This window comes from Suncus etruscus, chromosome 13 (assembly GCF_024139225.1).
Source record: "Suncus etruscus isolate mSunEtr1 chromosome 13, mSunEtr1.pri.cur, whole genome shotgun sequence".
NCBI classification, from domain to species: Eukaryota; Metazoa; Chordata; class Mammalia; order Eulipotyphla; family Soricidae; genus Suncus; species Suncus etruscus.
In genome coordinates this window covers 58,757,646-58,773,460 of record NC_064860.1, presented here as the reverse complement: position 1 = coordinate 58,773,460, position 15,815 = coordinate 58,757,646, and the positions used below count along the sequence as shown (strand labels likewise).

General features: G+C 32.6%; 1 protein-coding gene across 1 annotated transcript in view; it reads right to left on the bottom strand.

The window, feature by feature from the left end:
- Positions 1-1,677: 1,677 nt before the first annotated feature.
- Positions 1,678-15,815, bottom strand: part of TMPRSS15 (transmembrane serine protease 15) — a 123,330-nt gene continuing 109,192 nt past the window's right edge. Inside the window, exons 23-26 of the mRNA XM_049785724.1 lie at positions 13,667-13,848; positions 11,936-12,031; positions 6,444-6,583; positions 1,678-1,833 (exon numbers count right to left, since the gene is read on the bottom strand). Coding sequence (XP_049641681.1) covers positions 1,678-1,833; positions 6,444-6,583; positions 11,936-12,031; positions 13,667-13,848 — 574 coding nt within the window. The remainder of the gene's footprint in view (positions 1,834-6,443; positions 6,584-11,935; positions 12,032-13,666; positions 13,849-15,815) is intronic.

Sequence of the window (15,815 nt, the reverse complement as noted above, 5' to 3'; positions counted from 1 at the left end):
TTTATCTAGATCCAGGCTTGGAGAAGTCTGATGGTATCGATTACAAAAACCATGAGTTACCAGGCAATGAGTTACTAGGGCCATGGATTCCTTTCTTTGGAGAATTCCTTTGGAGATTTTGACCATTTCTCCAAGTTTCATAAAGTTCTAGATGGGACAATTAAACAACATGCCCAGTTGTGTAGTTTTATTTTTCCTAACTGCTTTGCCTCCCTTTTAGGATTAGGTCATTGGAAAGATCTTAAAAGTGTGTTCAGGAAATTTCAATTTTTGTCATTAGCATACAGCTATGATTCCTATGAGATTCAAATAATCTTATTTTTTCCTTTCCATGATGATTTTCAGAGGCATGAATTTTCAGATCATCCCCCACTGCACAGTGATCTTCATGTCCTCTTCGGACATTGATATTAGTAGTATCAGTAATAATCATTCTATTCTGTTTTAGCCTGATCTTTCATCCAGTTTATACTGATTATGTCTTTCATCTTCTTAAAATTCAGTTTCTTTTTTTTACCATTTTGGAACATACAGACTCATGTAAGCATATATATGTATGCTTATTTGTCAAACCAAACTCTGTATCTGTCTCCCCAAATATAGCTTTTGTGTGATAAACTGAGTTTATGTTTGTACTGTTTGTACTTATTTTGGAAATAATCCAAAAGATTAAAGCAGTGAATCAAATTCATTTATTCCACACATTTGGCTTCTTAATGGGATATTCAGCTGTGTCTAAATAAGCTTTGCACATATTTGAAGACTGTAATAGGAAACATAAAAAAGAAAGATTTATAATAGTTTTATTTTTTGTTATCTGATTTTTTGAAACTTAGAAAATACTAACTTGAAATAAACAGACAACATAGCTAATAAAAATACCTAATTCAATGAAATAGAGATCATATCAATGAGCTTATTTTTTGTTTTGATATTAAAGTGCTGCCTAGACTTATGTGTTCTTATTGTTTAATATCTCTTTTGAGAGAAATGTACCATCAATTTAGTCGAGTGAGTTTGTAATAAATATTCTCTTAAGGAAATACATTAAAGACATTCCCAAGCTGAATGAGATTAATTGGAAGTGTATTTTGATAGTAAAACAAAGATTCTACTGGTTGTAATATAGTCAAGAAGTATATTATGTACAAGTTTATTACAAACAATAAAAAACAAAGCTTATTTAATTTTCTTTTCTAATTTAGCATAAACATCCCATATGTAAATAATAGGAATCCAAATAAAAATTTTTATTATCTATTTAATTTTGTATTTCTTTGGATCTACATCCAGCAGTGCTCAGGGACTGACTATTTCAGGGGCTGCTCCCTAAGGACCATGTGGTGGCAGAATTGAACCCTTGTCTCAGCAAAGCCTAAATTTTAGTTCTTGGATTCATCTCCCCAGCCCCAAATAACATTTTAAAATAAAATATCAGGCTAAAAATAATTCATGACTAAGAAAATCAAATCTATAAAACAATAGCTGTATATAGTAAGATTAAGTTGTATTATTTAGCTACTAGTAAATATTAATTTCACTGTTTTATAAGATTTCAGTGGCCCAGGGAGCAACAAAGAGTTTTACAAAACAGTTCGTTAAATGAAGCTCTCTATTTGCATTTTCTGTGGAATGTAATGGAAAACTTGCTGGTTTATGTTTGATATAGGTGACTTTTTAATGTAGAAAACTTTGTATCCATTCTGTGAACCTTGAGACACGAACATACACCCCTGGACGATTAGGAAGCCCACACTGGTATCCAAATGATGTCACACCAGCCAGGAACCACCTGTTGTTCTCTTGACACATTAATGGTCCTCCAGAATCTCCCTAAAAATTAAGTTGCAGAAGAAAATTATAGACATGTGGTCAATTGCTAACACTAAATAAAATTGTTTTTACAAATCAATACAAAGTCACACAAATAATGATGTATTTTTCCTACCATGTTAGATCAATAAAGAGAACATTTTGCTGCTTAGTAAAAAGACAAAAACAAATTGACAACTAAAATAAAATTTTATGCAATGTTTTATGATGCAGTTTTATTGAGTTTCCTCACTTCAAATAACCCATGTAATGGGTACCACAAAATTCTCTAAGACACAACTATGAATACATTCTAAACAAAGCTCTTTTCATTTTATTAAGGAAATATAACTCTCAGGGTTTTTTAAGATAAAAAAGACAACTAGCTCAGATTTTGCATTTACAAATATAGGCAACACATATATATTCTATTTTAGTTTTCTCACATAGCATTATCTTCTGCATTGGATAAAATTGGTAACGTTTGTAAAAAATATTTTATCTTAAATGGGAAAATTTATAAGGCAGTTTCTATCATAGGAATCTACCTTATTTTCATTGATATTTCAATAAATGAAACTTTATAACTATTTATAAGTATTAATTATAGTATGCTCATAAAGTTAAATAGACTATTTGTATTATTTCTATACAATGCAAATGAACATGCATTTTCTTAATTTAATTGTGCAAAATATTCAATTATTCTGTTTCATATTTCTTTAGGAAGTGCAAGCAGTTGGTGAAATTATTGATGCAATGGAATATTTTATTAAAATAATTTGGGAGTTGAGGGTGGGGGAGTAAAAAAAAAGAAAAAAAAAGAAAAAAAAGAGGGTGGGGGAGTAAAAAAAAAAAAGAAAAAAAAGAAAAAAAGAAAAAAAATAATTTGGGAGTCAGCTATACTCAGAAACGCTTAGATTTTGCACCTGGCTCTATACTTTGGGATTATTTCTGGCAGTACTCAAGTGCCAGAATTGAACCAAGGTTGGATGAATTTAAGTCAAGTGCTTTATTGCTATACTAATTATCCAACCCTACCAAAAATTACCTTAACTTTATGTGTATCTGATTATTTCTTGAAAAGATTTTGATTATTCTTTATATTCTTTATCTCTTGTTTATGGGAAATGTTTACATAAAAACACACTTTATCTTTCGATACAGTAACCACAGATTATTCTTCTTTCAGATATAAAAATATATTTAATCTATTTGAAAACTGGGACTGTGATTTTAATTTTTATCCTAAATTCGTAGTCCATAATGCAAGTTTAGAAATACTTATAAAAGATGATTAATTCAGAGGAAAAATAAGTACAAGCTGAACATTTTCATGTGACTTTAAAAATAAACCCCAACTCTCTCAATATTTTCAAAAGGAGTCTGTTTTGCTTCACATTTTCTAAAATAATTTAATTTTTTAAATAAAGACTAGAATCCAGACACTGATAACACAAACAAGGATTTTAACTTATCCAGACATACTGGGTCAGTCGCAGCTCCTGAATGGAGCCACTAGCAAACTTGATGTCTAACTACTGTGTTGTCTGTCTGGTTGAGACATACATGTCTATTTCTGTCACTTTGCATCATCTCATTATTGTCCTTTTAGCTATTTTGGCTCAATTATGTGACTCCTCTTGTTTTAATTTTTTGATATGTTCAATAAAGAGATTTTTTATTTGCAGTATGTCAGATGTATAAATTCTTTAAAGTATGATTATATGTCTAGCACATAAAATATTGATCTATAATATTTGTAGATAAAATCAAATATATCTACCTTTTGTGAAGACTCTGAGTTTAAGAGTTGGTGACAATTTTAGTTTAGATCAGATGGTTCTTTAACTTCCAGTATTCCTCAGAATCACTGGTAAGTTATGCTACACAGTGAGGAGTAAACCTACAAATTTGGACTCTGAAGTCTAAGGGAGGGCCTGAGAGATTTTTATTTATAACAAATGTTTTGGTGATGATGATTTGGAAGAAAGGCCATCCTTTGAAAACCACAGTTACAAAATAACTTTCTGGATGATTAAAAAAAGGTTAATTTTTTTGTGTGAGATATTTTTAGTTTTTAAAAAGAGGACATGCTTCAGATTGTCAGAGTGCTTTAAATTCTAGACAAACACCAGTTGTGTATAACTGATGTTCCAGTAGTTACTTGTTTATAATATTAGCTATGATTTCTTTTACAGACAATAAATTATATATAAATGGAATTAAATTTGAGAGAAAAATAATGTGATTATGCTACTGATTACTGAGTAATAATATCATATTATATTAGAAAGATAATGAGTAGGAGCTTTCTTATTTTCTAATGAATACTATGTTTATATTCTAAAAATCAGAGGCTAATATAAGATTTCAGAGATCAAGCATATTGGTTTAAAGTAACTCTAACATCAATGGTACCAGGATTCATATTTTCTACCTAATATATGAGGTGTTTGCCAAGCAATCCCCATTAACTGTAAATGATCTGATGTGTTGATTTCCCTCCTGAACAATAATTCTATAAATCTCCCTCTAAGTGACAATATATTACTTTAAGTACACTTACTCTCAAAAGTAAAGTAGAAGATCCAGTGATAAATTTTAAATAAGAAAGCTGTTCTATGTGCTTTAAATTTGCAAGTGTTCATCAAATAAGATTCAGATAAAATTAAGTTGAAAGCTTAAAATAATTTGATACATTAACTGAACTAGAGTATGTACACAGGTATATCTATTAAATATCTTATATTGAGTCCAGTTTTTATAAAGTTTGTTTTCACATATATGTCATTCATTTTTATATGTAAATCAGTGTTTTCACCTTAATAAATCAAATCATGTTTCATTGATATAGTCACTGCTTCCATATTGGTAAATTATTTATTCAGTATTGCTATCATATTTAATCTTATGTAGTAGATGTGAATATATTAATATTTTATCAATTTTAAGTACACAAAACATGAAAAATAATTCATTTACAATATGTGACAATAAAGACTATTAATGATTTTGAGTCCTTACTTAGGAACTTTCATGGTTTACATCATTTAAGCCTTTTTTTCACATAAATGTGTTGCCAAATGCCTCACCAACAATTATAGGGTCGAAACAAAATAAAACATAACTAAAAGAGCTTGTTAGAGTTAAGAGTAATTTGTCACAAACATATTCCATATTTGAATATTTTACAAATACTTAAACTTAATTGTCATTTTAAAATATAATAGGATGTGATTTTTATTGGCTAACTGTAGATTTTTGTGAAGCTGATAGATGAGTATGTTATTTCCTGGTAGTAATCTGTTTTGTCTTTCAGTTTTATAAATGTGTTCTCTGATGGTCACATCAGTCAAAGGTTATTAAGACTTCAAAAAATTCAGTTTGGGCATACAGTGAGTTTGTTGTAACATCCCCAACTTGAAATGAATATGAATAAAAAGAGAATGTGAATAGTCTAGTAGAAGAGTTGCAGAGTCGGGTAATGCTGAGTTACTGAATACATTTCTTATTTACCTTTTGACAAATGATTAGCCACAACTGATATTAACTAGCCTATTCAGGTTTGTTTTCATCCAAAAATTATCACTGGACAACTGAAACATACATTAAATTATTTTTTAAAATAAAGGAGAAAAATGTCATTTGGTCCTGACATCTCTTTATGTATTTTTTTCATTTATACCATGTTTTAGAAAATTGAGAAGAAATTCTTTAAGATGTAAATCTCCATCACAAGAGCAAATTCCTATTTATTTTATCTTACTGTCTTCACAGGCAGACTCTATGCTTGACCTTTAAAGGTAACATTTGTAGAAATACTTATTTTTAATTTTTGTTTGGATTGAGAATATACATAAAAGGGTTGAAGTAATATTAAGAATTTGATATGTCCAAATCCATATGAACATTCTACTGCATGACCCCGAGCTCATCTGAATGGCCGTGATGTCTCCAAGCACTATTGGCACCTTGCAGCCCCAGGTTGCCAGGCACAAGCAATGGAATACCTGATGAGTACAGTTGGGTCAAATATTGCAGAAAGTGAATGCCAGCCTCCTGAGCATCTCCAAGGTAGTGTCACATACAATTATGTTTTCGATGCCCAATTCTACCCAAAATTTCTAAGAACCACAGATAGACAGATAAGCTGTAAGCAGACCACAAGCATAAATCATAGTTTTGTAAAAAATAGAAATAAAGGGGCCGGAGCAGTGGCACATGTGGTAGGGCATTTGCCTTGCACATGCTTACCTAGGACGGACCATCTTTTGATCCCCCAGCGACCCATATGGTCCCCCAAGCCAGGAGTGATTGATTCCCCCAGTGACCCATATGGTTCCCCAAGCCAGGAGTGATTTCTGAGTGCATAACCAGCAGTAACCCCTGAGGATCACCGTGTGTGGACCAAAAACCAAAATAACAACAACAACAACAATAATAAAGAAATAAAATTGTGACCCTGAGGTTTTTTTAATCTGCATTATTGTTAGTTTAACAATATTTAGTCTAATAATTAGTTAGGCTATAGCAATAGTTTCAATACTTTTAAAAATATTTTTAATACTTGTAAAAATCTACAGTGATACTTAATGGTATTGCAAAAATGAGTCTTTTTCCATACTCACCTTACAAGAATCTGTTCCTCCTTCTTCATAGCCTGCACATACCATGTTTTCTGTAATGCTGTATTCTGGCATCTGTTGTTTGCATTTTTCATTTGATAGAAGTGGAACATTAGCTTCTTGCAATATGCTTGCTGTAGGACCTGTTCAAATGGATAAAGCAGCCAGACAGTCACAGTGATCAACACGCATCATTGAATGAGACACCATCACTCTTATTTATTCCAGCAGTTCCCTCTCATTATCCAGTACTGCGTTTGTATATAATGAAACAAAATACTAAATTTTCTATGTTAGAGTACATAATAAGACCCATCTGTGGTTTTTGCCATGAAATAACTGTAAAGCATGTCTTTAGTTCCCAAGGGCTAGTAGGATTAGTAGATTGGACTTGATAGTCTTTAAACATTTTCAGTAATTTACACATTTACATTATTGCTCATGGGAAGAAATGTAAAACCCTTCAAAGAGTTGCATTCATGGAAATGAGCAACAGTCTCCCAAATCCAAAAGTGCTTTTCATGTGGCACCTGAACAGGTGCTGTCTTACAATGCATTCAGCTTCTTTGAGATATGATGTGAGTCATCAGCTGCATGTTTAGCAGAAGTTAAAAAGCTCAGATGAACTGTGCCCTGTCTAAGGACAATCAGCTTGTCTTTCATGTGCAGAAGAGAAAGGAGGCATTTTGTAGCAGGGTATACTTCCATGCCTTTTTACAAAATGAATCATCTCTTGGAAGTCAGCATCTCTATTTACTGAAATACTAATTCTCAGAGGGATACAAAACAAGCAGGTGTCTAGGCCTCCAGAAAAGGTTTATGATAAGAATATTTTAATCATGAGAAATTCTATTCATTGTTCAAGAGAAGGAGAAAGTTGAAGAAAAGTTAGTACATGTACAGCCATATAACTGTTAAAGAATATGTTATCTATTTACATATACATTTAACACATATACTAAAAACATTGAGGAGGGGCTGAAGTGATGGCACAAGTTGTAGAGCATTTGCCTTGCAAGTGCTACCCAGAATGGACTGCGGTTCTATGCCCCAGCATCTCATATGGTCCCCCAAACCAGGAGTGATTTTTGAGCACATAGACAGGAGTAACCCCTGAGCATCACCGGGTATGGCCCAAAAGCCAAATAAAATTTTTGAGGAAAAATATTAGTGTTTGAGGATGTATATGTGTATTAGATTTAGGTGCAAAATAGAATGTGATTGACTGTGCCATGAGATTAAATGTTTAATTACTAACTCCAGGGAATAAAATCCCATGTATGTATTGTCTGCTGATTAGCCTGTGGTAAACACTCCAATCATGGCTAATACTAAGGTATTAGCTTGGCAGCGCTGTGGCATTCAAAGGAGACATAAATGCTTATTTTCATGTGACTTTTAAAGTTCTACAATAAGGCCCAGGGATATAGTCTCGTGTTAGAGCACTTAGCATGGTGACTGTGGATTTGCTGCCCAGTGCCATAAATAAAGCTTAAAAATAGAACTTAAATTAAGAAAATGTTCTGGAAGACAGGAGAAATAGTACAGCGAGTAAAGTTGCCTTGCATACTGTTGATCAGATCTATGATCAATCTCTGGCAAAGCATATGGTCATTTGAGCCTTACCACAAATGATGCTTGAGTCAGGAATATACCCTGAGCACAGCCAGGTGTGGCCCTCAAACCAATGAGAAAAAAAGAAATTAATTAAATGGATTAATGACAGAGGAGAAATTTCAGTCTCTCGCTTTCATCACTGTTTTTTTTTTTCCACATTCTATAAAACTATGCTGGCTAACTCATTTTTATAACAAAATTCAAACCCAATTTTAATGTTTGTGAAGGAATGCAAATATGTTTGGTTCCCCCTGTGACACTGTTCCTGAACTGCCTGGAAGACAGAAATGTGTAAAACAATTGAGGCAAGTGATATGCATGGCAGCCCCTCATAGTGCAAACTATTATAATGTATGTGAAATAAAGAGAGAGGGGAGAGAGAGAGAGAGAGAAAGAGAGAGTGAGAGAGAAAGAGAGAGTGAGAGAGCGAGAGAGGGAGAGAGAGAAAGAGAGAGAGAGAAGCTGAATGCCTATCTTATTCAGAGATAAGGCAGAGGGTGGAGGTGGAAGGAGGAAATTGGAGACATTGGTAGCAGGAAAGTTGCACTGGTGAAGGACAGTTTACATTCTATGACTGAAACACAACTATGAACATTTCTGTAACCACAGTGTAAATAAAGAAATTATTTTAAAAAATCTATATGGAATCATTAACAAAGCTGAGAATTATGTTCAGGTGACTTGTCAAATGTCAGTGATAACAACTACTCCTATATATTATAACATATAATTATGATATTCTTCAACCATTATACATTGCATTATTCAAGCTTTCAATACCAAGAATTTTTCCTATTTCAAAATTTGAGTCTTAATCATAGGAACATATACTTTCTCTGTAAGCATTCTATCCTGTTCAGTGTTGTTAGGAAAACCAGGATTTTTCTTTAACAGAATGAATGTTTCATATCTGAGAAATTGCTATCTTTGTTAAGTCATTTCCAGGAAAAAAGTTTTATACTTCTTTAAAAAGCAAATAAACAACAAATAAATTTTGGAGACACTTCTCCTGAGATAGTGAAAGACAGCACAAATGGGGTTGCCATCTTCCGATGATCAGAGATTACTCTCAGGCTTGACTCAGGGCCATTTCCCCTCTTCCCTTATAGCTGGCTCTGTTTAAGGGAGATTACAGGTCACATTTATTGCATACTCTGTTGCTTCCTAAATATTCCTAGACCCCAGTGTTTATGCTTATCTTCTACCTGATCCCTCACTCCCCAACTGGCTATGTTTCTGCGATGATCCTGTCACCTTGAATGCATCCCAGTTTTCTAGTCCTCTATAAGCGTTGTTCGAATGGACTAAAATACCTTTGGTCATCAACTTAGTACCCCAACTTTCCCCTTCATCAATTGGGGAAAATATCTTCTGTCCAGAACTGGGAGAATGGAAGTTGACCATCATTGGCTAACTGGATCAACACAGTTTTGTATATTGTAAAACCTCTGTAAATCTAATTTAGGACAGTATCCTTATATGTAACACCATAGGTATAATCAAGAAGACCAAATATATACCATAAAAACATATACAAACTTGTCAGTAAAATGATTTGAGGGGTTAAGATGGGATATGTGGGGGTTAGGGTGGGCCCAGACTTTAGAGCTTATTCCTAGCTCTGCTTGATCATGTGCAAGAAAGTGCATTATATAATGTGCATCTCCCTAACTACCTTAATAAAGTTATTTTAAGTTTTCTAATATATTGAACTAATGCAGATTTATTTCTTCCTAGTAAACATCACCAGTTTTCCTAAGTAATTATTAGTCTAGTATACTTATATAGGCATAGAAAACTGGGGTTAACTGAAAAATAACTGAAAATCATGAGAAAAAAATTATAAAATTTATTTAGATTGCCATCACTCATGAAATATTTAAACAAAATTTTGCAGCTCATTTCTAAATGAAGTCAATCAGATATTTTTTCTTGGCTCCATACCACTTCCAAAGACATTTCTAAACTCAATTAAATGCACATACTTACTAACCAATAAGTACATGGGAGCCAAGATTGCTCAGTTTCTTAAACAATTTATTTTTATGGAACAAAGAGTCATAAACTTTGTTGATAATTCATTTTTATAGAGATTGTATATTGGTCATAAATGTCTTTAGTTTGAAGTCTCATAGAGAAAAAAATCTATCTGTGTATTCTTTTTACTCTAGATTTTAACTTTAATAAATCTTGACATTTTTCAAATGGAGAAAATAAAGAATTATGCGGTATGACTTAAATACATTAGATAGATGGCGGATATGAGGCATTTTCAACAACTCAATGTAATAGGAATGAAGACTCTTTCTAGGTTTGATCAACCAATAATTTGACATAAATTTCAATATTTTCTTTTGAAAGATGTAAGAAAAATTTAACAGAGTATTTTGTTTCTGTGACTTGTACCTCTGAGAAAATTTTGTGCTTTTTCTTAAAAAAATCTTAATACAATTATTATTTTTAAATGCTATTGATATAATTTTTCATGACTCCAAAGGCCAAAATATTCCACATGACTAGTTCCTTTTCTTTTTCTAACTGTTAGTGAATAGTCAAAAATTTATTGTTTATGAACTAACTCTTTGATAATTTTACAGCCATGATCCTTTGATTGTATCAGAATGTATTTAAGTAATAGACTGCATTAAAAAATATCACATGGGAGTGGAGCAAGAGCACAGCAATTGGAGCATTTGCCTTGCATGTGACAGTATTTGGTTATATCACCCAGTGCCCCATAAAGTCCCCCGAGGCTTTCTGAGAACAGAGCCAGAAGTAAATCTTTAGTATTCAGTAACCACTAAGTGTGGCCCCAAACCAAACCAAACCAAAACAAAACAAAATAATCTCTCTAGCATTTATAAGTTTTAATATACATATGTTTTGATTTTATGAAATGTGGCTACCAAATATTGTCAAAATGTTGATAATAAAACAATGTATGATCTTTTCTGTAACATTTGTGATATATTTTCACATCATTTTCAGAAGAAGGATATGTATGTAGAAACTATAGGAAAATTTTCTCTTTGAAGGGGATATACATTTGAGAGCTTTACATGATATATTTCTATTGCTATAGGAAGCAATAATTTAATTTTTGATAAAACTTAAAAAATCCTTTTTAGAGCACACCTAACAGTGCTCAGGTTTAGTCATGGTTCTGAATTAAAAAATTACTCCTGGTGGTGCATAGGAAACCAGATGAGTTACTGGGGATTGAACCTGGGTCAGCCACATGAAGACAAGCTTCCTAATCACTCTACTGTCATTGGATTGGATTGGATTTTTTTTTTCTCTTTTATTATTTTGAGACACAACTCTTTCTGCTCAGGTAACTTCTAGCTCTGTGCAGAGGCATCAATTTTGTTGATGCTTGGAGAAAAATATGTAGTGCTGAGAATTTAGCATTGGCCCTATGCAAGACAAACACCCTACCTACTATACTATATTTCTGGCCCCTCAATTTTATTTTGTAAAAAAATTTATATATGTATTTTACTAAAATGCATTCACTAATATGTTTTTTTCTAAGATGTGTTTGCTATTTGAGAAGTTTGATTTGATGTTTTATGTCTAAAATGTCTAAAAGACTCATTTAAGTACATGAGTCATTTTTCTTTATCAATATTATAATACTAAAATGTATATTAAAAACAAAATTTTAGCTTTATAGTATGCTCTATATTATGTGGAAAAATACTTAACTATGAAAGTATACAACATACGAATATTATAACCTAACTCCTTTATGAGAGAGTGTAAAAAAATCTTTGTAGCAAAAAAGTTGCAAAGCATGTCAAAATATTCAAAAGATAATGAAATAAATGCTTTTGTTTTTCAGTAGTATTTTCTTCCTATAATATATGATAACTTACCTTGATTTACAATCATACCCCAGCCAGCAATGGAACAATTTATTCCTGGTAGAAAAACATTATTTATATCTGGCAAACAAATAGGTTGTATATAGTCTGGGGAAAAAAGAGCAAACACAGATTTACTTTATAGTGTACATTTTAAACAATATTACTAAATTTAAACAAAATTACTAAAATTACTATTAAACATTTTATCGAACATTCATTTTTATTGAGTCTGCTGAACAGTTTCTTCAACACTAGAAATAAGAAGCACTTTACAACAGTGATCTTTGATAATGGAGTCAATGCTCTTTTGAATTTTTTACATCATCTCTTAATTATTTTACAGTGTAAACAGTGTCCTAGTTCTGAAGACAGCAATTATATTTTGTTTTCAAATAATATTGTTACTTAAAGGACCATGGCATTAAAAGAAGCATAGTTTCATAAATTTTAATAAGGTTTGTTTTCAGTATCAATTAAGATATACTTAGATACGTATTCTGAAGCTTCTTGTTGTTTTCCTGATCATCTATATATTAAAAAAGTTTTAGGGTATTGCTTTACAGAATATTTATGGGAACATTTATATTTGTCACTGACTGTTAAATTCTTTTTAAAATTTTTAAAAATAATATCTTTATTGAAACTGTGATTACAAACATGATTGTAGTTGTGTTTCAGTCACAAAAAGAATACCCCTCTTCACCAGTGCAACATTCCCACCACCAATGCCCCCATCTCTCTCCTCCTCTATTCTAACAAAGAGCAAGACACCTGAAATTTATTAAACACCCACTATATGAATAATATATACATACATTTTTGCATGAAAAATAACCATATCTGAATTCCAGTGAGAAGGTAATCCAGCTAGCCATAATAATTCTCTATCTCTGAAAATGCTACAATACATGTGTAATTAAAATGTCATAAATGCACAGAGAGTATAGTGCTTCCTCCTACAACGGGATTGGGAATATTTTAGGAATAAAACTGAAGTTGAACAGAACTTTTCAGGATCAAGGTCACTCTCTCAAGTGATATTTTTGGCACATTATCAAGACATTTGAGAGAAGTTCTCCATCTGCCATTCTAAAAATATTATTAAAATATATAAAATTTTATTTGTCATTACAGAGTAAGTACAACTGACAAAGAGCTTGTCCAATACATAGTAGATCTGGCTTGATTCTAGCCACTTGACTAGAGTGTATTCCCAGAGCCCCAGTAAGAGTGACCCTTAGCATAGAGAGAGCCAGTAATAAGTCTTGAGCACTGCTAGATATGGTCTCAAACCCAAAAGATAAATATATTAATTTTATGCAGAATTAATTTTTCTTCTCTTTAGTCTTCAAACATATGGTCTTCTTTCAGTTTGTCCTACTCAGACATTTGTGGCAGATGGGTCTGACTATCTTTACATAAAAAAAATAAAAAATAAAAAGGCCACACATTATAATATGACCTATTTCTCTCCAGGCTGCCTCTTCGAATTTACTTTAAATTTACTGAAGTCTCAGAGAGTTTTATTCTTCTGGTTCACTTTTTGAAAATCGGATTTAAATACCTCCGTGAAACTAATTTTCTACATTTCTCTCCACTACTCACCTGTCCACTTAAATTAGAACATTTTCTTTAACAAATTATCTATTTTTAAGGATGGTATATTGGAACTGATACAATTAAAATTTTGTTTCTGAATTAATTTGTTTAGGTGAAATGACTAAAAGTGATTTCTCTTACCTGTGTAATTCACTTTATATTCAAGATGCATCATTGCAATGTCACTGTCCTTTGTTCGTTTATTATAGTGTGGGTTGATGACAATTTGGTCAATCAGCAGAGTTACTACTTGAGGAGAGGTTTGATTTGATGACTTATGTAGTCCCAGGATTGCTTTCCACATAGTTGGCTTCAAATTTCTCCTGGAGAAAATGGAAAAGATGTATAAGAAATTCTTTAATGATTTCAATTACTTTCTAGAGTTCTTTTTTCAGAAACAATGTGTTTTCACTCTAAATTTACTGTGTGTGTGTGTGTGTGTGTGTGTGTGTGTGTGTGTGTGTGTATAAAACATCACTAAGTGAGGATCTAGAGCAGGTGAGGTGCTTCCTTTGCACATGATCAGCCCAGCTTCAGTCCCTGATAACTGTTTCTTTGATTCCTGCCTGGTAGGATCCCAGAGCTAGAAATAGTTATGGGCATCATCTGGAGTCTAAAGCACAATTAAACAAAGGATGCACATAAACACACTCACACATACATGCTTGCATGCACCCACCCACCCACCCACTCACACCCACACCCCCCCCCCCCACACACACTTCTCAGGACAAGGATTAAGGCAATTGCCTTGTGTGCATCAGACCCTGGTTTGATCCCCATCCCTGCATATGATTCCCTATATTTTCTTTCTTTCTTTCTTTTTTTATTTGCCCTTCTTATTTTTTTTTTTTGCATGCTTTCTCAAAGGTGTTCAGGGAACAGCAAGTGATTCTTTGATTGTTGATCCAATGTTCAGTCCTGAGGATGTTGTTTGGGCCTATGGGGTCTGGAATAAACTGTCATCTCAGCTGTGCTCAGAGACCTCCAGGGCCACAATGGTACTTCTAAAGCTATTAGGGGAAACCAGGTGTTTCTGTGGATCAAACCAAGGAGCATGTAGGGTTGTCCTATCTCCTAGCACCCCGTTCTGTTTTGAAAATTTGTGAGGAAGAATTCATAACCTCTCCAACTGGAGCTATAGTACAGAAACTATACGTTTTCTTTGCATGCAGCTGACCTGGGTTCAATCCCGGCTATCTCGGTGTGTTCCCAGAGCTTGCAAGGAGTAATTTCTGAGAGCAGAGCCAGAAACAATCCCTGAGTCCCAGGTGTTGCCCAAAGGAAAAGAAAAGAAAAGCAAAAGCAAAAGAAATGAAATGAAAAGAAATGAAATGAAAGGAAAGGAAAATAAAAAATTCAAAACTTCAAATGCACTATGGTCCCTATTTTAAAGTTTTTCATTTATACCTTTATAGAAGGTATGTATCTAGAATGCCCTGCATCTCCAATGACCTCTGCCGAACTTGCTCAAAGCTAAGCTCAATTGTAGGCTTCCTGGCTTAGCATCACTGTGTAGCAAAGAGGTCCTTCGTGATTGCTCTTCTGCAAGTTAGTGAAATGAGTGTATTGGATAAGGTGGACACTGAAAATATGTCCAGACTTTATTCCTATTGTACCCAGGGCCAACATGTCCACTTTGATCTTCTCCAGGAGAGAGAACTGTGATTCTTTTCTCTGAAGTCCCACTTTTGTACTTACATCTCTGCCATTTGCTTCCTCAGTTATAGTTTTGACCATGATTGTCACTAGACCTGATTTCTATTATAACTACTAACAAATATTCTTTTCTCTTTTCATTAAAAATTATGGAGATTTTACATTTTTACTTAGCATTTACTTTACTTATTTGCCTGAATTTAAGAACAGTTAAGGAGTAGCGATACTGTATATTTTCTTCTTCACTTAGTTAAATTTAGTTTTGCTTATTATTATAAGTTGCAAAATGTTAGTATACTGAATTTAACATACTATATAAGATCAGTTGAATTATAATTAATTTTACTGTAAGTATATTTTATAATCTTATATTATTGATACCATCTACATATATATCTAAATCCTATATGGAAATAGTGTTGGTTACACGAGTTGAGGTTTATTTCATTAATAAGTTCTAAATTTGCTCTCAGGAATATTCACATTCCTAATAATAACAATAGTTCTACAGATTCAAAGTTGAAGTTTATAGAAAGCATTTATTTGTAAAACAGTGATGGAATTGGCTCTTTAACAGAATTTTAAATATTTTGACTTACATGACCTACATGAATTAGAAAGAATCATATAC